Source organism: Micrasema longulum, unplaced genomic scaffold (assembly GCF_059751315.1).
Source record: "Micrasema longulum isolate JH-2025_06_02 unplaced genomic scaffold, ASM5975131v1 h1tg000557l, whole genome shotgun sequence".
NCBI lineage: Eukaryota > Metazoa > Arthropoda > Insecta > Trichoptera > Brachycentridae > Micrasema > Micrasema longulum.
In genome coordinates, this window is record NW_028277753.1 from 157,040 (window position 1) to 185,020 (window position 27,981).

A 27,981-nucleotide genomic window follows, 5' to 3' on the forward strand; every position below is an offset into this window, starting at 1 on the left:
CTTAATCCAAAGATGACAAAGGCTTAATATGTCAATATCAGCCAGCAAAAAAGAAGTCTTACAAAATCCAGACAACCTTTCAGGTGAAGGCTGACTACTGACAACAAGCTAGTGGAACAGGTCACGAGTTTCAGGAACCTGGGTGTAGAAATCTCAAATTATAGCAATTTGTTCACTGAAGTCCGAGAACATGTCAACAAATCATCAACCTCGTCGGGGTGTCTGAGGGATGTAATATAGAAAAATAAGGATATGCCTATCGATTGAATATAAGGTTAGAATATACAAGACACGTGTTAGACCCGTCATGACGTATGCTGTGAAAGTGCGGGCTGACACTGTTTGTACCTAAGGGCTACTCAGAACTACTGAAAGGAAGGTCTTGAGGTTGATTACTGGAAAAACGCTCTGAGACCGAATCCGTATCGTTTTATCAGAAGTCAATATTTTTTTTATTTATTAATTTGGACATTCGAAAAACATAATAAAAAATTATATAAACTAAAAATAAATAAAAAATTGTTCAAAATGCATACCGTGTTTAACAAAAACCCTCATTAATAATTTACTTTGCAACTCCCAATAAAAACTTTTTCCCTACTTAAGTATTTAAAAATGCTGACTTACTTAGACTTTCAACATTAAAAACTGATAAAAATGCCGGCTTTAATGAAATGGCGACACGAAGAGTTTTCCGATGATTCATTCCAGATTCTTGTTAAACAAAGGGCTTTCTAAAATTAGTATAAAAATCTTACTTCAAGAAAACTTTTGCTCGTTACATCGGAGAATCTGAGGATGTGTAAGCAAGATTAGCATTTTAAAAAACCAATAGTTCTTGCCCTTTAAATATATTTAACAAAACAAGTTTTAAATTAACATCAACGTCTTATTTTTACACAAAATAGAGCATAGGGCACTGCATTTGTAAACAAAATGCAGTGTATGAGTCTTTTTTGGGTGATCCCGTGTAAGTTGGATTCGCTCTGTTTCGTTTATTTTTACTAGGGCACTAAAAAATTTGTAATAGTGGAAGACATAGACACAGGACATCTTTTCGTTTTCGAACCAAAGATTTTGCGTACTCGTAAACTTAGAAATTACAGTGCACGAATTTTAAAAGAGGCAATTGAAATACATAGACACACAAATAACACAAACAAAGACGACGCCGTCGCCGACGGGCTGAAATTAAACTCAACATAGTTCCCGGCACTTAACACTACAAAAATGACACGGAATTTGCCTGATGCCAACTGTGACACGGTGAGAATTGTGGAATCTTAAACAGTATCATTTCATAAAGGTTTATAATTATTGTAAAGGTCATTTTACTTTAATTGATGGTAAAATTTTTGGTAACTTATATTAAGATTGTATAAATAATGTTCACTGTTAATAACAATACCAACTCATTTGGGTTAATATAAATTATGTATAACAATTATATTATGATGGTTATTGTCGATAAATGATCACATTGCTATGTTACTACTAAGGATTCTAAATTTCACTCATTGATGGAATCTTCACGGCTTGCGCTAATATACTTGTGTATCAATAAATTCTCGCAATTAATGATTTTTGTTTCATTTGATGTTCCGAGGAAGTCTTGCAATTTAACTTATCATTAATATTTTTCAACCCAATTGACGAGATCATCAGCACCAGTGATCCCACACACACCCTTCTGGGACTAAAGGGCCCTGCTTGTCAAACTGATGTTGGCTTAATTATATCATTTTTGAAATGCCGAAAAATACATTCACTTTCCAAAGGCCGAAAAAAATTAATGAAGGAATTGACTCAGACCCGTGAAAAATAACTATTGTGCAAAATATACATACCAGGAAAAAAGGTTTGTATGCATAAGCAAAGCAATAAAGAACGGGAACAAGAGGAAAAAAAAAACCTTTAGGATGAATGCGGAGGTAGAGATGGATATAAAACTTATATTAGTATGTATATTATCCATAAGGACAATTAGTAAGTTCTCAGAATACAAAATTGAAATTAAGAAATAGACAGTGGAGGTGGGTTGCGCACGGATCGATAATTGGATCAAGCCAAATAAGTAAAATGTATGCACTGTTTCTGAAATTTTTTTAATTGGTCTGTATGAATTGGTTTTGTTTTTTTTATGAATGTTTTTTATTGTTTATTATGTTAGTTATAATTAGGTTAATAGGATTAATTAGGTTTTTTTTTATTGTTATTGTTATGTTAACTTTGTTTAATAGCTAATCTTAAGCATGTTTCACAATTTGTAAAATGTTTCCCTCGGCACGGGACACCCTAGTGAGGGAACATTATTATAAATAAATAAATAAATACATAAAAATCTAAAAGTTTCTATAGTGTCACGTATTCAGGATAATCAAAGGAGCTGTCTCCCCACGGGAGATCTCAGCAAGAGTATAAAAGGTGGGTCGCATCATTTCAGTTAATGACTCAACCCTAAACATGGCATGGGCTATTTTTTCGTTCTAGTAACGAGAGACCCCTTTCAATACCCGTTCAATTTCAATTTTAATTTCACAGAATTAGTTGTTCGACCGTAGAATAATCTTACCACTTATGTCAGATACACTCCTTCTTTATTCACATTTAAATCACAATTAAAATGCAACTATCTGAAAATTTAACTTTTTCCTTTCTCCTCCTTTCCTTTCCACTTTTACCTACTTCTCTCATCACAGTATAGTTTAGATGTTAAGTTGATTTTCGTGTCTAAAAAAAAATAAAAAAGTTTTTAATTTTATAATTAAAACGATATGTTTGTAAAGCGCTGATTTTCTCAAATCTAACGGTTTTGGGTAGGAAGGAAAAAATTGCTTTTAGGCAATATGCCCACCTTTGTGCATATGAATGTAAACTGTGTATGTATATAAAATGTTTGAATAAACAAAAAAAACATTTTGCATACAAAACTTTAACTAAAAACTGTAAATGAATTTTCTATCGGGTCTCTAAAGTATCAGCCCGACGAATTAAGGACTTAAAAAAATTATCTTGCTTCCAAGAAACTTAATTTTATAAATAAGATAAAATTTCATATCGAAACCTATTCGAATTCCAAGAGCGTTTGATATTATATCCGGGGAATAGAAGAGACTTCCCGAAATTATTTTATCGCATCCAATCACTCTTTTAATTCTCTCACTCACCGTTCAAATTAAATGATGTTTAAGTTCCTATCTGATGTCCCCTTGATTTTCCACCTAAGGGACCCAGAGATTTAATTATTAAAGTAAAACGTAATTTAATAACGTTTCAAATTTAATGTTTTCTTATTATCTTTATTTAAACTTCTGGAAATCTGTAAATAAAGTCAGCACACAGCAACATATACAGACGCGATCAGCAGGAAGGATTAATTACCTTTGCCTTACCACTCATTCAAAGCTAGCTCAAAGAAACTTTACCTTTCTTTTTAATCAACTTTCGGCAGCCATAAAAAACTCCACAAGTGCCAATGGTATTTTTAAAAAATATTTGCAATTGCACATCGATAGGAACGAGGTTGTCTTTTATTTTAAAGTTCAAGATTAGCAAATAAATAAAATTGACAAATCTGCTTTCCTTCCATACTATTACTTTTATTTGCTTTTTATAAATCTTAATATTTTTATGTTTTTTCATTGTGTATTTATGTATTATTTAATTAAGTTCTCAGTCTTATTTGGCATATTATTTATTACTTCTTTTTCTTACTATAGTAAAGAGTCTGTTTCATGAAACCATATCTCAATTACCATATTAATTATGTTTTTCTATATATATTATTTTTCTTTTGATTTCAATAATATAATTATTTTGTTTTTTTTTACTACTATATTTTACTATTGTACCATTACTTTGTTGATTTAATGAAACTATTATTCTGTATATTTGATAATGTATGATTCTAAATTTGAATAATTTATATTTTAGCACCTGTTTTTTTTTTTAAATTGTATTCTTTGGAATTTTATTATTTTATATTCATATCCAGTTTTTCTGGATTGTTACTCTATTGCATAACATGTCATTATAATTTTATCTATTTAATTTGACTGTGTATTTTTAATTGTTTATAATTATGGCTTGACACGGGCACAGCTTAAAAAGCCTAAAAAGGTTCGTTGATATTTAAAAGAGTTGAATTTTAAATGAATAAATACATAAATAATTGAATGTAGTTGTTTTAACTTACATAAAAGTAATTAATGTTATTCATCAATAAATTTAATGGAATTAGATTTTAGCCAATTTGGACAAGGTAGTAAATAAATGCCGTTAAATGGAATAAAATAGGAACATTCGAAAAGTGGGGGTTTAGACACACTTATACACGTATACTAGTTTAAGGTCAGACCGCGAAACTTCAGAGTTACATTTCTCATGGTAAGCTTTAATAGAAATTTTAATAAAATCTTTCCAAGAAGTCATTAGTAAAACCTTAATATCTCGGACGCTTGTCCGGTCCTTCCACAAACCTCTACCTCTCTCCTACCTAGCAGCTTCCCCTGTCCGTGTCTGGTGCGTATTGTTTCATTGGTCAAATACGTTTTTATTGCAAATTTCTTTATCGACGAGAAGTAGGGGGTTGCGGAAGGGATGCTTGTCCGAGAAATAAAAGATTTATTATAAAAAAATATTTTTTTAAATTACGCTTTGGAAAAACTTTAAAATGATTTTTTTTAAAGCTTACCAAGGGGAATGTTCCTCTAAAGTTTCGCGGTCTGGTCATAATAATTTAATCACATACATACATATATTTGCAATTCATTCTAAACAACAGAAATTCTTCTGGGAGGTCCAACATTTTTAGTTATTTTAGTTATTATTTTTAGTTATTCAAGTCAAACATTTTTAGTTATCATGCGAATTGAGCAACAATTTAGCTGCAAGAATCAGGAGGGTTCTTGTTTTTTCTAGCCTTTCCAGAAACATACGGATCCCCACATTTTAGGAGAGAATCGAAAGAAAAAACCCTCCCTTCTCGAAACATTTCCGTTTTACTTCAGATCTAAAAAGCTTGAAAAGCTTTTAATACGCGCTGTTATAAAATATGTCATTTTCATTTTTGCGGCTCAATAAACCTTTTGAAAATTATAATAACGACAGTGAAAAATTAATTTGAAAATGTTTTTTTTTACAAAAACATCAAAAAGTAAACATTAAAAAAAAATTATTAAGAAAAGTTGAAATAAGTCATAAGTGGAGGAACTCAACGTGAAAGTTTGTATATCGGCCGAATGCTGCCAATGTATTCTGTGGTTCTTCGGAAATAGCCAGACGTGACTCAGAATGTCTACAGAAAATAATAATCACGGGCAGTGTGAAGAAGCAGAGGCAGAACTGCAGCTCGATGGATCAACCAGGTGAAAAAAATGTCACGGGCGACCTAAGAAGCTGTGGAGAGGGTGCAAAGCCGTAAAGGGTGGAGACGCATTTTCAATGAAATGGCCGAGGAAAGTACTAACGATCACGACTTTCAGAACTGAGTAATGACAGAGATGAAGAAGTAGAAGTAGAAGAAATTATTAATAAAAAATAAATGTAATATCTGTTACAAATTTAAAAAATCTGTGAATTAATCAACATAAAAAATTACGAAGAAAAAAAAAACTACAGTTTGAAAAGAATGTTTGAAAGTTAAGATTTACTAAAAAATAACCTTGATGAAAAAGAAAATTTTTAAAACTTTGGTTTGGAAAGGAACTACATATTGTTTATTGAAAATAACAAAGTAAAGGATAAGATATACATTAAAAAAAATCAAAAAGAAATAAGGAAATTATGTTGGTAATAAAAAAGTAGTAAATATATGAAAGGGAAAGAAAAAAAGAGAAAAAGAAATGTTGTTGACATTTTGAGGAACAATAGAGTTAACTTCTTTACATTTAAAGAAAATAGTTATTTATTTATATATTTCTTTAGTACTTTTTTTACATCGTGGTTTATGAAAATAATGTAAAAGATTGCTTATGAAATTCACAATTATTTATTTTTATACTTCTTGTCTGTTGATTGGACGTGGTTTGCGACTAATATGCGAGTACACTCTAATGTTATTAACTTATTACAGCAAAGATGAAGGACATTTTAGAGATGGTAATTTTGAAGTCTAGGCATGTACAGAGCTTATGACCTGTCATTAACTGGTTTAAGTGTCCACTTTACACACTGTGTAACATTCACCATTCTGCCCATATTTGAACATCTTTATTCCTTCAATTCTTCCATCTGTTGATGTTTGTGAAGTTGAAGAGCGAAAACTTTTATTTATGGTGGTGAGATTCATCTAATTAAATTATTTCACCGACATACTAGGCAACGCGTGAACATTTTATTTTTTTCGATTTCCATACTTTTTCATGAACCAGGTGGATTTATCAACAATGTTTTGAGTTTTTTTTGTAGACAAGGACTTTTACTCTCTACAAAAATTTAGACAAACTTAAAATATGGTTTCAAAATATATTGTGGTATGGTACTTTAAAAATTCCGACGATAAAAAAAGAATTATAATAATTTTACTGAATTGTCGCTTAAGTATTATACTTAGCACAATTAATCAATATTTAATGGAGGTTAACGTTGTTATTATTATTATGGTATCTTCCATGAAAACTAAATCAAAACCATAATAGGCGTGTTTTCCAAGTTTATATTATTCTGAAATTAGACCCATAAATGCTTTGCTGGCTAAGGTTCCAAGTTATTTAGCTATAAATATCTGACCCAAAAACAGAGGTAACATTATATGTCGTATAGGATCGTCTCGTATTTTTAATGATCACCCATGAGAATTGCAAAAAGCGCAAACATATACTTATTCTATTTTTTATAATAAAAATACACTCAACACACAGTTTTTCTACTCATATTTATAATTTTTATTAGTGACCGAGTTTTGTTGTGACAGGCATCACGATAATGTTTAGACTTTATTAATAATGTACAAGTACATATTGTAACGAGTAAAAAAAAAACAGCATATAGCCCGGCGTTTGCTTTTGGCGACTTGTTAAGTTGGCACAATCGAAGTTCCGAAAAGTAGAGTATCCAATCGAATGACGCAATTATCGCGGACAGAGAAAAATTGATTGACGCTGATATCAAGCGTGCTAGGAGCTGGGCTCCCAACAAAAATATAAAGAATCCGAGCTGTGCAAGGCGATCTGAAATTCAAGATGAGAAATCAAGCAGATAAGTGAAGCATCTCATTGAGATGTAAGTGAACAAGTTTTTTTTAAAAATCACTTCTAGATTGATTCGCTAAGATTATTTTGGTTTCATTCTTTAAATAGGCTTCAAAAATCACCTACCCCTTTTTTTTTCTAAGAATTAATTTATCACGATGAATTGAGAAGTATATTTTGTATTTAACAGGCATATTTGATGCGGATCCCGTGTAGATATTTAAAAATCTATCTTGAACCACGTGGCCTGATCTAACTGATACTTGACAATATCTGACCAAATTTATCCTCGATCTCAAGTTGTGTGACGAATAAATCTAGACAGGTACTTCGTTACATTTTTTTTGCGCATGCAACCCCGTTTGTATATGCCTCAAGAAACGGAGCGGGTCTTGTGATGGTTTGATTCTATGGTTTTGTAAAACCGGTTGGACGAGGTCCGAAAAATACGAGAAGGAACCGAGAAATCTGGTAATTACCACATAATAACGTTATTCCCAACCATTGAAGACTATTCTAGTGCCCAAATAAAAATTTCAGTTTTCAACGCGGTCACTTTTATCTGTATATATTTATTTATTTACATACATAAGTTTATTGTACATTATTTGAGAAAATAACTCCATGGTACAACATACTAAAAGTCATGTGTTGAGGTGGGACGGGCAATTATATGACACATACACATGAGTATATCACCACAAAATAAAGGATTAAAAACATAAAAATTAATTATAAAAAATATTTAAAAAAATATATATATGGCACATCAATATGGTAAACAGTAAACTCAAGCATTCGGAAAATCATCAAGGAGTTTCCTACTCAAATCCCCCCCTACTGAGGAAAATCCAGTCCTTAACTCCTTTCTTGGAAATAATTTTTGTCTTTGAGAGCTTAACACGTTCTTCCAAAATATTGAACACTCTGGGTGCGATTAATGAGAAATGTCTCTGAGCAAAAGTCGTACTGGTTTTGGGTATTTATCACTTACAAATTGGTACTTATATATTTCTTTATTTATTTATCTCTCCATTTTAATGATGTCCCTTTTCCTTTGGCATTTATTAAATGAAAACCTTTTTAGTATAATACGCTTGAAGACGATTTGAACGCCATCTAATATTCACAATTATAAATATTTATTTTTTATTTTAAAGTCCTTTTGGTTAGACAACCCTTAAATTGTCTGGGACGAGTTTGTATTCTATCTTGACGAGCTGGAAGTGAACAAAATTTATATTGTTGATTTTTGTTTAGTGGCCATCCATACCATGTAGATGATCTTATGAGCATCTGCATGAATAAAGGGGTACAGCGCTTTACTACACATTTAAGCTATTTTTTAAACACATAAGAAATCAAGATGCACAGAAAAAGTTGAGTGTGGCAAAAATGAAAACCCTTCGCTCCTTGGCAGGCAGAACTCTTAGAGATCGGTTCAGAAATGAGACGATGAGGTATGTTTGTGGTGTTAAAGGAATAAAAGATGGGGAAGAAGCAGAATATGCTTCTGGAGGGACATGTGGACCGCATGAAAGAAACAAGACTTGGACGTTGGACGTTATCATCTCAGGATAGCTCACAAAAACAAGCAGGTCAAACGTCCTTTGACGTTGAAAGAAGAAGAAAAATACATGAAGAAAATAAAAAATAAAATAATTCTTGTGTAAATAATTACAATTTAGTTATGTTTACTAATTCACCTACTAGGCAACGCCTGAAAACAATTTTCAATTTTAAATTTATTTCAACAGAGAGGGAAAATTTTTTGAGAAGGGAATATGGAAGTCTAGGCATTTACAAAAGTCAACAGATGGAAAAGTTGAGGAAATGTGGATGTTCAAACTTGGGCAGAATGGTGAATGTTACACAGTGTGTAAAGTGGCCACTTAAACCAGCCAATGACAGGTCATAAGCCCTGTAAATGCCTAGACTTCCATATTCCCTTCTCAAAAATTTTTCCCTCTCTGTTGAAATAAATTTAAATATGAACAACTCCCTAGGGAGGAAATCCAGCCAGTCTGCAAGCATTTGGACATAATCAAACATTGTTGAATTTTCAATTTTTTAACTTCTTGTATTACCAGTTAGTTAAATTAACAATGTTTTGAGTATGGATTTCTACTGTCGTTAGTATGTCTTTAATGTATCTAAAGGTTTTTTGTAATTAGTCTCGAGGACTTATCATGAGAGGTACCTAACTTATCATACATGGTTAAATTAGGGAAGGCAGTTGTTAAAAAAAACGAAAGACGCAATATGCCAAACACTGTATTAGTGGAAAAAAAGGTCTGATGACGTTTACCAATAGTAAGGCTTCTCTTAAATGAGTTTTCTGAGGTTTTTTCTTTATTAAACAAATGCGGAAAAATATCTCGACAAAGCCGCAGTCGAATATCTTAACCAGATCCTCACACAATAGTTAGAACAGTTAGAAGGAACATACCTTTTACAGTAAATATAAGCCTTGAACATAATAATCGTGGCCATTTTTTTTTTAATAACCGATAGTATCAATAGGATCTAATATAATAAATTCAAGTACCGAAAAAAGTGTGTTCAAGTTTTTGATATTTTAAATTAACTTTTTAACTATTGCTGATGGAAATATTTATTTAAAAAATGTTTAGACACATCTTTGTAAGTAAATACAAACCTACGAAGAATTTTTGTTTTGTAATAATTTAATATCAAAAGTTCTAGTATGCTCTCCATAAACAAGTATCAATATTGCAAATGCCAATGGCAGGTTAGTTCAGCATGTCAAGTGTAGGAATAATGGAAGCTGTCAATTAATTACAATGAAATAATCAGAGCCTCCTGTTGCCAACACTGTCAGATTGTCTGTAATAACTCTCAAGTAAAGTGATTATTGATTGATGCGCTTTTACAATATTTCCATTGTTTAAAATACATTATACATAGCATGAAATTTGAACAAAATAATACTTAGAGTATGTCCAAATATGAACTTTGAGTATGTCCAAATATACAAATATTTTAAAGCTTTCGAGATTTTAACGACAAATGTAAGCAGATACTTCAAAAACTTCCCAAACTTTCAAATTTTTCAATTAATATGTATTTCAGTGCTATGTTTTATGTGCTCTATTTTTTATTATGCCTTATTTTTTTAATTCTCTGTTTTATTATTGTTTATTGTTAAAAAAAAAAAATCTCGTATACCCACAAATAGGCCATGCCTTTGTGGGAATTTTTTATATACTATTATAACTGTTGATGTATAATTCAATGCTATATAATTATCCTTTTTTTGAATACTCTGTTTTACCTCTTATGTATATTGTAAAAATAGAAAAAAAAAAGAAAAAAGGAGAAAAATAAGTTCTACGAGAAGAGAATATTGCAGTGTTGTTATTTATTAGGCTTGCAACCTGTGATTGGCTAGTTTAAGTATCATTTTACACTTTGTGTAGCATTCCTTATTTTGCATCCAAGGCTTTGGTTTGATGAAATAAAAAAAACGTTGCTATGGTTCAACAGTTTAAATAGTAGCGTAAAAAAAATATTTAAAAATTGAAATAACAACACATTCATGTGAAGAAAAAAAAAGCTCATCATTATTAAGCCGTTTTATCTTCCTGCTTGCAGAACCAGCATACTAATGGTAATGTCAGTAGAAAGAGCATTGTCTTAACTAAACCGTATCTCTTCAGATATCGACATCTTTCGTGTAACATATTTTCAAAAAGTTCAGAGAGGTCAGCTTTCTTTCACATTTACAGTAGGACCTCGATTATCTGGACTTATTTGAAATGATGGTGGTCCGGATAACATATTTTTTTTAATGGAAGCAGAAAAGTTTTTGCCTATATATTTCCAGTTCTCTCATACAATGTCACCATTTTAATTTTTCGAGCCATCCCAAACTTGCCTTTAAATTTGGATTTCTATTCAAATTTGTGTTAAAAATATCGTTTTTACACATAATATTTGACCTATCTATTTGTTGCTATCTTGACTCGCCGCCAGGGAGGGAGGTACGTTGGAATTCAAAACCAGGACCACCGGATTCAAAGGAAGGAATGGATTGACACTTGAATAAAAGATAATGAATCCGAAACAGTTAATAAATTTTATCCAAAAAAAATTAGCCTACATGTTGCCAGGCAATCAACATTTACCTAACACATTTTTTAAAATATGGTATATACTTCTTAACAATAATTTGAGTTAGCCTAAATTTTTGTAGACAAGGACTGGATTCAACTCCCTGGGGAGCTGTTTATATTTTCATATTACAACAGAGATGAAGAACGTTTAGAATAAGATGTCTACAAAAATTTGGACAAACTCAAAATATTGTTGATAAATCCACCTGGTCCATGAAGAAGTATAGAAATTGAAAAAATAACATTTTCAGGCGTTGCCTAGTATGCAGGTAAAATAATTCAATTAGACGAATCTCACCCGCGTAAATAAAGGTTTCGGCTCTTTAACTTCACAAACATCAACAGATGAAAGAATTTAAGGAATATAGATGTTCAAATATGGGCAGAATGGTGAATGTTACACAGTGTGTAAAATGACCGCTTAAACCAGCCCAATGGCCAAAACAGGTCATAAGCCCTGTAGATGCCTAGACTTATATTTTACCTTATCTTAAATGTTCTTCATCTCTGTTGTAATATGTTAATAAATATTTTTTTTCTTATTCCATTAATTTGATCATATTTAAGAATAAAAAGAAATATATGCTTTGTTTATTACAGCTGCAGAGCAATTCAAGTATGTATATTCACATAGTTCCTCTCCCCGATGGAGGTTGGAAATAATTGTTGTGATTCTTACTTTGTTTGCAGCTGCTCTGAACAAGGACTGAGTGCTGCGATGGAAACAGTCGCGCAAGTTCTTAAGCCAAGAGATGCGTCTTCTACCTGCACTGCGTCTTCCTTCAATCCCTCCCCGTAGAATGACTTGTAAAATTTTATATTTTTCGCTTCTCGCCACACGCCCAAAGTACTTAAGTTTTTTTCCTTTATGGTCTTCAGTACCTCTTTATCTTTTTCCATTCATCGGAGATCATCGTTTTGGACTCTATACACCTAGGAGATTTTTGATATCCTCCTGTTGCACTACATTTCAAAGACTTCTGAATCTTTTTTGAAGTGTTTTGGGTGAGTGTCCACGTTTTGACGCCGTAAAAAAGTACTGAGAAGTTGTAACATCGAGCAATGTGCATTAATTTTGTATCCTCCTGTTGCACTACAGGTCTAAATTAAAGTCTCTACTGCAAAGAAGGTCACGCATCCTGAAAAAGCAGTTTTGCGTCATCTCTATTCTGACTTTGATCTCTTGCGAGTGATTTCATTTATCGTTCAGCCAGAACCATAAATATTTATATTGATGGACTTGCGCAATAACCAGCGCTCCGAGTTTTAAAGTCATTGGGAAAGTTTGTGGCTTTTTCCGAATAACCATATATTTAGTCTTGAATATATCCATCTCTAGCCTTATATTCAAACTAGCCGTGTGAATTTTGTCTGATAATAGCTGCAAGTTTTTCATTACTTTTTGCTAGAAGGACAGTATCAGTATCAGAAAACCAAATATTTCTGTTTAGCATCATGTATAATATAACTTACGCAGTTTCAGACTTACTCGTATCTTATGTTATTTAGGTGAGACTGTCGAGAGGGATTGTACCGGATAGCATAATCCGTGAGGCGAAATATATGAGCGAAAGTGTTTATTTTATTTATTTTTTTTTTAAATTATGTCCTGCCGGTCAAACAACTTTGTGACTACAAATTGATTGTATATCACTTTGTTAATCCGGAATATAAAAAAAAATCACACTCACAAAACTAGATTAAAAACTTTGGGCTCCTTGATTGTTCCCCGAATTACAAATTACTTCGGTGAGTGAACATTAAATTGCGTTGTTCCAAGGTTGTTCAATGATCTCCCACATACCACCATTAACATGAAAGATCTTCAAATGAAAAAAAAAGAACTGAAGAAATATCTTTTAGATACTTTAGGCGTAAGTATAGCCTGTGAGCTCGCCAATACATGACAGATGACATTAACCTAACCATAGAAAAACATAGCAGTTGAGCTTTCAGAAGTAAAGCAACGTGAATGCAGCAATGCTTGAACTACATGTCAATAATATTCCAATAATAAATAATATTATTTGGCCATTTAAAGCACACCTTGGTTTAATTACTAATAGTATTTTATCGGTTAGGTAGGTGTATTTAAAAAAAATGTTGCGTACCTGAAAAAAGCACAAATAATTATGTTTTTGTAAATGATGTCAGTAGCGACACTCAGAGAGTGGCTTTGTGACGTTTTGACATTTTTTATAAGAAATTCATGGCGTAACCGAAATACTGTTATAAAAACGAGGATGTTTTTGTTGATTGACGTTAGCAGGCGCTACCCAGGGGCGACTTTGTGACGTGAGAAATTATTTAAAAAAAGAGATTCATGGCGTAGCCGAAATATAGTAATTAAAACGAGGATGTTTTTGTTGATTGACGTTAGCAGGCGCTACCCAGGGGCGACTTTGTGGCGTGAGAAATTATTTAAAAAAAGAGATTTGTGGCGTAGCCGAAATATTGTAATTAAAACGAGGATGTTTTTGTTGATTGACGTTAGCAGGCGCTACCCAGGGGCGACTTCATGACGTGATGAAATTATTAATTAAAATATTTTTTTTCATTTTACATAGCGTAGCCGAGATAAGAAATTGCGTGGTGTTTCGAAATTTAACCGTGTAGGTAGCCACCTAGTTACAATATTATTTTTGTATTTGTATAACTCCTGTTTTATAATGTTTATGTATTTATCGCTATAATAATTAAACTAAAGATAGTTTTTACTTTTAATCACTATCCGTTTTTTAAATTATGTTTGTAACACTCAGTTATATTTATTTCTCAAGTATTCAATGTTATTTTTGCATTTGAATTAATATTGTTAATATAAAGCGTATTTTTATTTATTCGAATTTACTAGACTGTTTTTATTACAAAAAATAAAAATGCATATTTCTCTATGTATTTTTCTGTTATAAACAATCTATTAAAATAATACACATCAAATTTCCATTGTTTGTTGATTTTATTTGCAATCTTCTTTTTTTTTCGATGGTTAAAACTCTAGGAAATTCAAAGACAATAAAATTTTTACTGTCATATATTGGCGAGCTCACACGCTATACATAGCCCATACCTTATAGTGCTTGTTTATAAATAAATTTGTAAAATATAGATAAAATAAATGGATAATAAACTTATAAAAAAAAAACAAAAATTGTGTCCCATCAATAGTCTTTAGATTTAGTGGGTAACAAATTGTTATTTTTATTCTTTAATTATTAAATAAACGCTGCTCTGCAGCACTAAAACTGAAAAAGGGTGTGTTTGTGTGTATTTGTATGAGAGTAGGTGTGGAGTTGCGAGGGTGTGTATTTGTTTGGAAGTAAGTGTTTAGGTGTGTGTTGGCGTGAGCATCATTAAATAGCAAGTATAAACGTATCGCAGTCAGAAAGAATGAGTCCTTATTTATTTTAAAAAAATAAGGTGCATGTAAAATACATCAACAGATGAAACAAATTATTATAGTTTGAGTAAAAATGATAGAGAAAAGAGTGTTTGGCATAGTTAGTGCTACAGACTAGCAGATGGAATAAATACTTATTTATTGTCACGCGGAAAGGGAAATTAAGATTAATTTTGAAGGGGAGGTTAAAAGAGTTGTTGAATGATTTATATGAATATCATAATTTAGATATAGTGCGTCTATTTCAAAGCTTAAAAATTCATTTTGTTTAGTAGATTGGCTGTTATATGCTAATTACATTTTGGTTTTATGTTTGATCGGTATCAACGATACTAATAAGAGTTTTTATATCAAAACCTTGTGAATTAATAAGTTTGACGAAATCACCTAATAATGTTCTTATGAACAAACCAAAATGAGACCACTCAAAAAATAACAGAGAAAAGATCTTATGAAGAATATAACTTCGTATAAACTTTTTCACTCACCTGTCAAACGAAATTCCCGTAAGCGTGAATACGCTCGCTGCCACAGTCACGTTAGCAATGAAGTTACTGAGTTTACAGTAACGTATCCCAAATATCCAATCACTGAAAATACAGAAAAAATATTTTTAATTTCAAAAACATATTATTGTATAGTAAAAATATTAAATTAAAAATATTCAAACGAAAACAAAAAAGTTCCAGCATGCATTAAAAATCAGGTCCATGAATTGCGTTTAATGCCAATTGTCGGTACAGACTTTATAACCAATGTGTGTGATACAGAAAAGTATCCAGAAACTAAAGAGCACGCAACAATCCATAGAAAGACAGGTGCTCGATGTAATTTTAGAATCAAAATTTCGAATTTTTTTTAGACTGACTATTTTTAAATCCATTCAGGATATTCTTTATTTTTGGCACTTTATTCCAATAAAAAATCAATTGATGGTAATAAGACCTTTTATATTCTAATATATTCTTACAAATGTAAATCAGACGTGGCATAGAGATTGATTCAGAAATAACGGAAATAGGCTAAGATCAAAGGGTGGGTGGCAATTTTCGAAATATGCAACAATCAATGATCGGGTGGACAGGTAGCAAAAACGATGACTCAGCTAAATTTGAGTCTGTTTAATTAAATAACAACAAAAAACATTATAGAATTAAGGCTCACATAAACATATTCGTATGTGTGCTCTAGTAACAAAACTGCGTACATGTGTATCTCATTTATAAATAGTTTTATATGTATTATGTATTATCAACATGGATAGAAATGTTTTTGATTCATATTATTAATTGAAGTACTTTTACACTTATAGATTACACAGACAGAGTACAGTCTTAGCTTATAACCGAGTTGCACAGTTTAAACTCCCGCTGTGCCAGCGGGTGCCCTGCAAGAAATGTATTAAGGTGTATGGTATTTATCACAAAAAAAACTTTTAAAAATACATTATTTACTGCCTTAGAACAAGGAAGCTATCCCTGGTTAGGCAGTTTAGATGATTCACCAGCAAAAACAAAAAATATGTTTACTTTTACTACTTAATTAACCTTTTGTATAAATAATTAAATGTAAATTGCGGTAATAAATATGTAAATATGTAACAATAAGAGTTAAGAATTGACGTAATCTATTAACTATTCCCTGGGTATCGCAATTCCGTCTGACTTCTTGACTCCGGATTCTGCCTCTTTAGGTTTTCCCTTCGATTGCCCTTAGTTGTTTCATCTCTGACGTTCTGAGCAGTTACTTAGTTTTTCTATTTAGTTTTTCTACTTGGTTTTTCGTATTTTTCTTTTTTCTCTATCTATCCTCGCCTTTATTGTATACACCATGATTGGTGGGACACACGTTTTGCAAATCCGAATCATGTTTCCAAAAATCATATGTTCATCGTACCATACGACATTTCTTAGGCATCCAGATGTTTACTAACTGAGATGGATATGTTCTCATCACCACTATGACTGCATTTTCATGTGATGTTAACGACCTTTTTTCCTTTAGTAGATTCACCACTTTCTGCATTTTTAAAAGCGTTGTTTATATATATTTATTCTGCTTGTGTAAGAAAGGGTTTTTGGCGTACATATTGTGCTATATTTACTTATAAAGGTGCTAAACTTGCTTTGTTTCTTTGTTGTTCCCAATATGTGTTTTTCAAATATTATTATTATTTATGTCCCGAATTGAGTTGTTGTAACTCCTGGGAATGTAATTCAATGTATTATACCTTTAAAATACTTTGTGTTATATGATTTATAAATAAATAATAAAAATATAAACATTGTAAAACATTTATGCGCTATATGTGAGAACAGGTAACAATTTCTGAATGCGGTGGTTTTGTATACACTGCGTAATTAGCACGTTTTACCAATGCGCGATGGCAATAGAATGATAAAAATTTAATGCTATTATTTTTTGGTACTAATGGCATTAGATGGAAGACAAAAGTTGTTGACGTGATAGGTCGTATTGCTTAACTAAATGGAAATGGAAAGTCATGATTCCAAATAGAGAATGGACAGATGGCTACCCAGAAACAGAAGGCTACTCAGGTGGAGACCATGGGCAGGAAAAGAGGCATTGGATGACCACAGAAAAGTTGAGCCAATGATAGAAAAAGCACAACGGAGACTGGATTGGAAAAAAGAGACCTGAATCCAGCAATGGAAAGAGCTGATGATAAGAAGAGACGAATAAGAAAAAGGAATCAAATTATTTTTATTTTTAAAAATTTATTTCTTAAGTTAGCTTATATTAAAATACATAGTATAATTTAGACGAATATTTACACTTATTTTACTAACACATCTATTTTACATAATTTTACAGTACACCTAACATTTTTTTAAAATTCATTCAAACTTTTTTCATTCATCATACATTCAAAGATCTCTTCATACATTTTCAAACCTTTATACGTGATACAATTTTAAGATTCTGTTTTTTTTAAATAGCAGCCTTATTCTATTCTCATTTCTATTAATATAATTATGGAAATTTTTTTTTGGCACTATCCAATGGTATAAAATGTTCACGACCATTAATATTGGATGACAATGAGAAAAAAATATTGAAGGTTAAAATAAGTAGCAATCTGCACCTATTAAGGAAAATTTTAATGCAATTTTATTTTTTTATAAAGAAATGCTAGAGTTCTTAATATTTACTCAAATATTTAAATTTTCAGACCTTTTCCTAAAAGTCTTAAATAACTTGTGCTGGAAAAATGGAAATCGAGTAGTGGTAGAGTGAGATTTGAACCTTTGACCTTTGGTCGGTGATTCCACAATACTACCACGGGACCACAACCCGATTTATGATTAATTGCAGAGTTTTTGTACGGTTTTCACTATTCTAAAATGTCAATTAATAATTAATTTTTTTGGGAAAAGTGACGATTTTAAATATTAAATACATCCAAATAAGCCGGAAAACGTTTTTGTAAAAGTTCTCCCTGTTTACACAGATTTATCGTTCCTGTATTATCCAAGAATCAAATGAATCAAAAACACAAATTTTATGAATTTCTTATATTGCGTTTTCGTATTTGATGATACTACGAGTACGTAGTAGATATGAAGTAGAACTATTTTCAACATACATGTTCAATAATAGTAAAGTTTTGCTTTATCGAAAACTTATAACGAATGGGAGAAGCAAAGAAAAATGGGAAAAAAACTTTCCACTGATCCCAAAATGTTCAAATTGGATGAGGATTTTCTGAGAAAATGAAAACATCAAGTGAATTCAACCGTTTTTTATTAAAGTTTAGTTTTTTTCTGTATTGGAAAGTTCTTTAAAGTAATTATTTCCAACATATCTGTGATAGGTGGACAAAATGAAGCAGTTAAAATTAATATGTATTAGTGATGGAAGGGAAATTTAAGATTTATTGCTGCTTTTTAAGTTATTAAATAATGTTCTTGGCAGTCCCGAACTTTTAAATTGTGTAAATTTTCATGTGAGAAAGCATGGGAAGAGACAAAATACTTCTTTTACTGTTGATTTGCATAGTTAAAACTATGCTAAATACTCATTTATTCCACGGCTCCACATTTTAGCAAACAAATATGGTTACAAAGTAATGATTTTAATTTATCTTTGCACAAATTAAAAACATTACTTTTCAATCACATCTATTCTAAATTATAAAAATGTATTAAGTGTTATACTTGTTTTCCTTTTTTTACTATGATGCATCGCCTCTATTACTTCAGTACTTTTTTATAATCAAACAATTTATTTATTGTTGATTTGTTGCATACCTATGAAATAATTTCTTATTTAATTTTCCTTTATAATTTTTTTATTTAATGTATCTTTATTTTCAATACTAGTGTACAGGTGTTTTGTTTCATTTGAATTATTTTTCAATATTTTTTTTACTTTGTAAAAAGCGTAAGCCATCGAAATAAATAAATAAGAATATAACTGCAAAGGTGACATTTTTCGGAGGGCAAAAAAACGTTATTATGATCCCAATTATTTAGCTACAGAACTCATATTTTGTTAAATGGGTTATTATTTACAGATAATTTCATTTGTGTTACAACATTCAAGTAATTCAGATAAATAACAGAAATATTTCAGATATAATACTTGAACCAGTAAAAATGAGATAAAAATGAGTCCACTTGTATTTCTAAAACTAACTAATACTATTTGTAATACTCAATTTAATGATAGAAATGAGTCTACTTGTATTACTGAGACCATCTTGTACTATTTGTGCTACTGAAAATATGACAGAAATATGCATACTCATTTGATTAATTTATTTATTTATTCATATTTTACTCTTACAAAATTTAAACAATAATAACAATAATGTGACCTCACTGGAGTTACCCGTACCTAGGACACGTAACAATATACTTTTTTGAAATGTTTTAACATTTGAGAATAAACAAAGAAGACTAACTTAATAAACATATATAATAAACAAAATATTCAGACTGCTTTTAAAAACAAGATCTAAATTATTTATATTACAAAACGCACAATGAAAATAACAAAAACATAACATAAGCTAAACACTTGTGGAGCAGTTGATTCAATATTGGTTTGGGCGAATGAGACAATCCATTTTACTTCTACCTAGCCTCACTATCCATTTTTCATGGCCTATTCAAACATTTTTTCGTTACTGATTGTTTTAATAGATAATGGAAGTAGGTTATAGATTTTACATAGAAGAAAGATTGATATCCATGTGCGAGAAAAAAATCCTGCAGTTCTTTGGCATATTTTCAGGGGAGATTCTGATAGTTAGGAGAAAACTATTCTCCTGGGAAGTGTCGAAGGGACAAGGTCGCGTGGACGTCAACCGACAAGATGGAGCAGTACAGTCACTGAGTTATCAGAATCATCACTGACGAATACCTATAGAAGAGCACAAAACCGTTCCAGATGGAGGGAGACTGTCCACAGACGAGCCATGCCTGGAGTCAGACGTAATCACCATCCTCAGACATGAGGCACGGATTGAAGAGATAGATTTTAATTGAATAATACACAAAATCCCTTTGTCCGAAAGTGGTATTAGTTTGTATTTGTTTAAGTTGTCTTTGTATTGAGGATCTAGTGATTATATTATTTGTATGTGATGTATTGTAGGGGTTATGTCTTTTATTTGAATAAGAGTAGTTTTTGAAACTGTAAGTGAGTATTGTTTTAGCGAATAATTATTTTGGTGTCATAAGTTGTGATTTGTGCAATATTTCTTCAGTAGATGTCTGTATCGGGACTTTGAGTTTTATTTTAATTATGGATTATTTAAAACAAAAGTTTCATAATCACAAAGTTATTTATTTATGTTTTGAGTAGTCATAGAAGTTTACTGTTAATAACATTGATGCAGGTATGTACAAGGAACAAACAAAAAAAATGAGTTATTCTCTGATGTCCACCCATCAAAGATGTATAAATAAAAGAATTAAGATGTATCATGTTTAATTTAGTCATTTTTAAGTTTGATAAAAGATAAATATGAGGAATTAGTGAAAATAAATGTATTAGTTCCTTCACTACCATGTTCCTAAAATTAAGTAACTCATTATCAATAAAATCTTATCAGTAAAGCGAAAAAAGAAAGCGCATAGGACAATGCATTCCTAACGCGAGGGCAGCGTATTTATAAAGGTATCAATCCAGGGATAGTGAAGTATTGCTGTGTAAAATTACCTTTTTCATTTCAGGTTGACTGTTCCAGGAATTAAATTCGGAACTTCAAGCATGGTAGGATAACTTAATTGAATAATCAATTTAAAATGAAATATATTTCTAGTTCGGAAGGTTAAATATTGTTAGACGTATCTAAGTGCAATAATTTGCGCTCTGACGCCTATAGAGACGACAAAACGCACACAATTTAATTTATTTTTGTGATAGCACAGTATGTCAAAAATGAAACCGCTAAATAATGGGCTATAGTCAAATTAAGATGAGTTACACCAATTTCAAATAGCCAATTCACATTAAATTTTTAAGCCTTTTTGAAAATGAGAAGAGACCATCTGTTCTGTGACAGTTCTCTCTTAGAAAGAAGCAAATTCATTCAAAACATTTCTGAAGAATACAATACGTTACCTCTGAAAGCAAATTTTTACTCGCCCAGAATGATTTGAATACTTATTCAATTTGGACTAAATTTTTAACAATCCATAATTTCAAAAAGTTTTGACGTTGATTTATTTCATTCACCAAATCAAAATAACACGACTAAATGTATATGTACCTCCTCATTTTAAGTATGATAATTTTATATGATTGTTATGTAAAAAAAATTCCAGTCAATATATTTAATTGTCGCATAACTTTTCGACAGTGATTTTAAACATCTTACAAGCTTTCAGAAAAAAACAGCGTATAAGTTTTGAGCTCTGACAAATCCTCGCGGGCCATGTCAGGTTTACGATCGACCTGCACCGTTTAAAATTTTCTGAGATTAACAGCTATCCATGTGGTAATGAAACTCCTGAAAATATTCCCCAATTGTTGATGTATTGCCCCGTTTTCAGAGTCAAATGATTTAACCTTGAGATGCAATACAGAAGCGTTTGTAAGCACCAAAGACTCATCCGTTCCGTTATAAATTACAACAATTCATCGCAAGAGGTTGAATCTTTCATGATTAGAATAGTACAGGTAGTAAAAACAATAATAAATAAAATCAAAGTTAGAATTTGACCTCCCCTATCTAACAAAAACTGAAGGAATATTTAAACAAACTGACTTAACTAAATTTAACTAAACTCATTAAACTAAAATCCATAAAATTTATTCATCAATTAGGCTCTTATGTAATTGTAGATGAAAAACTAAAACTTGAAAAAAAAGTAGTAAACATGGACACAATAGAATATCAGTAAAATATCTTAGACAGCCTTCTAAAACGAGACAAGGACAGTCGAGACTAATAAACCAGAGACTGAAATTACACAATAAACTACCAGACAAAACTAAACAAAAGACTCAGACAACCATTACAAAAGATGTTAAAAGTATTATCAATAACAGTAGAATATGAATTTTAAAAGTTGATGTTTTTTTTTTAAATGTACGTAACCCGTAAAGGTTTATTAATAAAATTTAAAATAGAAATAAATGATAACCGGATACAAAATGCCGTAATCTTCAAGTGAAATAGAAGGCCACCGATGCTTATGAATTTGGCTTCCCTTGAATGAGTTTTCTGTGTTTTTCTTTACATTATGCAAATGCGGGTTCCCATAAAGGCTCACAGTTGAAATTCTTTCCTTTTTTTAACACTAATCAGATAAAAATAGTCCAAAAACAAAATTAACTGATGAAATATAAACCTTGTAAATTATAAGCAAGGTCAATAATAGTACAATTTTCGTATAAAAACCCTCTCGCTCGATATTTTTTTCCTTGTAAGTTTTTTATCGTTTCCTTTATACGAGTATACATGTATTTAATAAAAACTTCTAATTTTTTGTAGGAGCCAAAATCACTCGCAAATCAGTATCAGCATATTGAAAGTAAAAAAACAAGCTCTAGGCGTCATGGTTGGATAAAATATTAAATATTTACCATCAGTTCTTCAGACGAACAAAATAATCGATTGATATAAATAATGCAATTTCTTATCGTTGCCACAATCGTTTTCAATCGCTTATGAATAAAGTAGTAAGAATACCATTATGAAAATAAAGACAACGTACTATTAACTGAAAAATAGGGAATCAAAGACATTTAAATATTTTAATTGAAAATCAAAACTAACCGTCGAAAGTACATTTACTAATTTTGAATCCACAACTGCCGAGATTGGTCGCCTTTAAAACAAGCTACCGAAAGTGCCTAGCCTAATTTTGAATTCGTAAGCCGTTAGAACCACGCTTGGGATATTTCTACATGTCCCTCGGTGTTGCAACCGGCCATAGATTGGGTTCGTTTTACTAGTGCGTAAAATACAATTACTAGGAACTCCTCTATAGCTCTTAACCCCGCATCCCGGTCGCCGAGGTTCTTATCATCAGCCACCAGGGCATTCTTTGAGAACCGCTGTCCGACAACATAAAGAAAAACCAAGTGCCCGGTTTCTCCCCTGTCGTCACTCCTGTTTTTGGCCACCACGGACTTGTTACAACCCCTGGAGCTGACTTTCCCGAGGTTCCTTTAACAGGAAATCCCGGCTAGTATGCCCATCGAGGGCGCCTTAAACAGATAAGCATCCGTTGTTTTTTCTTTCCCTCGATGTCCCGTTCTGGGTTTAGTCATGATCTATTATAGGTAGGTGACCAAACGTTGCCTGAAAAATTGGTCCACTGTATTTATACCCGTTGTACCTACATGTAAGCTATTAAGATTCAGGCACTGTAAGTTTTCACCGACATTCCATGTATGCATGTGTCTCCTATATATGTACCGCTTTGAATTTTCGTAGTTTGGTCCCCGTAATAAATTGGCTCTATTTTTTCGTTTGAGCACTTAAACAACAAAATAGAGCCAATTTATTTATGCCCATATCATCGGAGTGGAGATCGTGAGACAGCGGCTTCTTATCTGCACCCTGAGGTGGCAAGACTCCTTTACTTTTATTTCTTTCAAATAATTGAATGATATTTTGAATAAATGTGATAAGATAAAATATTTTTTTCCCATTTCATATCCTTTCAGTGGTCTCAGCATTTTTAGCCATCACTCGAACAAGGGAAAATAGAACCACCCTGCAGTGGCTTGGAGAAGCGTGTTGTTAGAGCTTTGTAGACGTTATCATAGGCTCCAGGCAGTCTGGCAAAGTAGGGCAGCGAAGGCGTTTACTCGTCCAGCTGCAAACATTTTGGAGGCACTGCAGTTCGAATAATTGCCTTAATGCATTATTAGAGGCGACCTTTAATTTATTGGACACTGCTTGCGTATAATTGTTCCATAGTTACGCTGTAAACATAGACGTCAAATACGATTTGAAGAGGTTATTTTTCACTTAGTCAGTGCACTGAAAGAATAGTTTTTCTGGCAGAGAGGCCCTGACATTGAAGGCTCTTCTCTGTTTCTCTATGTCTTGATCATCTTTATAATAGTCAGTCAGTATGTTTTTAAACTTTAAAAACTATATAAACACACAATTAATCACACAGAGTACGACTTCATTATAAAAAACAGAAGAAATGTTTATTAAGCCATGATATATAATTATTATTCTATTCATGTAGATTGTAGCCTAAATTAACAGAGTAGCCACAAAAGAGTAAATATACATTTCAAGTATAACAAAGTAAATAAAATAAAAAAAATTAGTATTATAGTCAGAAGTATTCAACCGTTGCACTTTGCTCGTAATTTTAATTCATTAAAACATTCATGTGTTTAAAAGTGCATATTGGCTGCATGCAGACTAAAATAGTGCAATAATGAGTAAAAAGACATCAAGTTATTTGATTAAAAGCGCTCTCTACCGGATGCTACTGTCTTCATTTTGTTATATAATATCGCTCGTTTCCGGATGAAAACAACTGCGCTTACGGAAGCTACCGTGTCAAGTGAAGGCATCGCAGATGTTGCAAAGAACTTCCTACGGTTATTTACAAACAGAAAAACATATAACCAATTCATTGTAATTTGCCACTATTGTTCTTTTGTTTAACAAAAAATCAGCACATGAAAGAATAATTTACAATTCGTTGAAAATGGTCATAAGAACGCAAATATTTCTTTTTTTAAAATTTTTTAAAAACAAGTCAGGAACAATGATAAAAATACAATATACATTTAAAGCGGGTTTTTACGATTCTATATTTATAACTACAAATATATTCTAAACCTGTTCTCATTTATAATTTTCTGGTTTAAAAATGATCACACACAAAATGGCTCGCAGTCACTTGACGTCACGCGTTATGATCGCTGACTGCGCTCCTAATAAACATTGTGTACGAGTTTACCGCCAAAACGTCATCCGTGCCGTTTGTTCCACAGAGCGCGAAACGTATCGCTTTTGGGTAATTCAAAACATGCACATTTTAAACCTGCGTAGAACATTTATCCGACTTTGCACGAAAAAAATATTCATACCGTTGCCATCCTATTTTTTTGCACATTTAAACGAAAAAATAATAAAAAAATTGCAAAATGATCCTATTAAGAAATATGGGTGTTGAACTTTTTTTAATTTGTTAATTGATTTACTATGAATTTTGACATATTCAACATTATTAAAGAGCAAAACTAAACGGGGAATATTTTTCTATTTTAGATGTTACTGTTAAAGAATCCATTATTTTTATGAATAATTTTAATGAGTTCTTTTCCTTTTTGAATACTACAATAAGCCAAGAGGCTAAATTAATTACAGTAGAACAAATTTTTTGACACTTTTAATGCGTAGATAAACGTATTGAGGGGTCCTAGACCCATTCGGATAAACCGATGTACTTACATCAAAACTTGATGGTGAGGGGATCGGTATAGTATCTTAATAGCCGGTCGAGAGGCTTTTAACTATGACATCATACTGAAGCTTTGTCATTTCAGTTCGTAGATATGTATACCGTGACGTATGTTTACCCTTGTTTCATATCGATGTACCTACCTAAAACTTGAAATTATGGGGGTTCGGTAGTGTATCTTCGTAATCGCTAGATAAATTATCTTCAACTATACCGTCAAGGTGAAGGTATGACGTCTTTATCTTCCTTTCATAATCGAGGGCCAGGAGCCTCTACATGTGAAGCATTTATCATTTCGTTATCACTGTTATCAGTATGTATAGTATACAATTATATACATGTTTACACTAGATGCGGCACTAAGCACACGTCTTGTGTTCCATTCAACTGAGGTTTCGGAACCTATCTTTTATTTGGTGGGAAATAGTGTTTTACGCGCGGCGGTCAGTAAATGAAAAGCAGCGTAAAAGGACACTACAAACAGCTTTGAATTCACAGTAAACTGGCTTAGACAGTTAGTATTTTTTACTCAACTACGCGTTTAGCACGACCATGTTGATGTGGCATGACGCGACAACGCTATTTAAAAAAATATAATTTGAACCTATCGCTCTATGAAGCATCATCTCGTTTTGTAACTTTAATTTTTTAAAAATTGAAAAATATATCCAGTTTTAAATAATTGAAAAAAACCAAAACTTTTGTGTAGCAAGCAAGAGTCATAATACAGTCACAATATTGTATTCCGTATTTGGTCAGATTCCAATACTTACTAAAAGTCTTGACTTATTGACAAAGTAATGCTAGACAAGTTGGCTGACAAAGTATATATTTTTTTGCTTTTACGCTCATTAACGGTGATTTGACGTTTGGCTAAATGTGTTTATTTCATATTTATGCGTTCAACCAAATTATCCGATGCTTAAATTTAAATATATTTCCTCAGAAGATTGAAACCAAATAAACCGTAAATAATTAATGTTGAATTTCAACGTTAACATTGTCATCTTTTTAAACTAGCTGTGCATATATATGTACATTACAAAATGGAATATCTTAATTCATACATATAGAAATAATTAAAATAATTAGGTTTATATAAAAAAACACATAAGTATACATAATATCCAGAGAATAATATGTTAAAAAAGTAAGAGAATCTTGTTACGAAAAACTCCCTCAGAGACGTGAAAAATGTCAATGTCCAAAGTAATATTCTTCAACATAGAAATAGCCCTTCCAACAAGCATAACCATTGGCAGGTTGGTCCTGTATATTGGAATGTGAAACAGTCTATGCTAAAGTTGTCTAAAGTAATTATCCGAAACATAAAAGCTAATGCTCCACGTAATTTCAGGGTTGTCAATAATAATAAAGTGTAATAAAGCTTTATATCTGGTTAAGTAAAACACGAAAAAAATATATTTTGATTATTGAACATGCTGTGTGAAAAGTTCCCTAGAGGCAATGTGTGCTTACTCAAGGCTACCTTAGGTTAACCTTAGGTAACCTGAGGCTAGGAAATAATCGCTTTTTTTTCACCACAACAGGCCAAGAGGCCCAATTACAGTGGTAAATTACATCACAGAATACCCAGGCTTGAGAAAAACCACATTTGATATTTGTGTTCTCACCGGGAATCGAACCCGGAACCTTCCGTGTGTGAGTTAAGCGTCTTGACCACTGCACCACGGAGGCCACCTTGGTATCACTGTCTCTTTTCATTATATTAAAATGAAATGCGTGTCTTGCTAGTGATCTAATTAGATAACATCTCTTTCTCTCAAATGAACATTTCATGTATGTTTGTGTCAGGGTACTCTATATTTTGACATTTTCGGAGATCTTGATGAGCCAAATATTTAATTTAAAATTATTTAATACACCTAAATATACGACATTTTTGTTTCTTATGTTATTTATTTATTGAGTTACTTGAAGAAAACACAAAAAGTATGTAATAATATTTACGTATTTAATTTTTTGCATAACAACAGGCCAAGAGGCCCAATACAGCGGTGAATTACATTCACAGAAGATACCCCAAGCTTGAGAAAAATCACATTTATTTTTTGTGTTCTTACCGGGAATCGAACTCGTAACCTTCCGCGTGTGAGTCAAGCGTCTTGACCACTATTAAATACACCACGGAGGCCGCCAATTTGAAGATGTTACCGAGATATTCATTAATTAAGTGCAATTAGCAACGCCGCGCCGGTTACATCACAAAAAGGAATAAATAGGTGCATATCCTTTATTTTATTTAATAAAATATGATAAAATAAAGCGGTTCAATATAAGTCTTATAAAACATATGTATATTTACGCAAATCTCA

The 27,981-nt window shown here is 31.7% G+C and overlaps 1 protein-coding gene across 1 annotated transcript in view; it reads right to left on the reverse strand.

The window, feature by feature from the left end:
• The window catches only part of TkR86C (Tachykinin-like receptor at 86C), a 357,528-nt gene that overhangs the window by 135,527 nt on the left and 194,020 nt on the right, over window positions 1-27,981 (reverse strand). Inside the window, exon 3 of the mRNA XM_088228031.1 lies at window positions 15,215-15,316. Coding sequence (XP_088084157.1) covers window positions 15,215-15,316 — 102 coding nt within the window. The remainder of the gene's footprint in view (window positions 1-15,214; window positions 15,317-27,981) is intronic.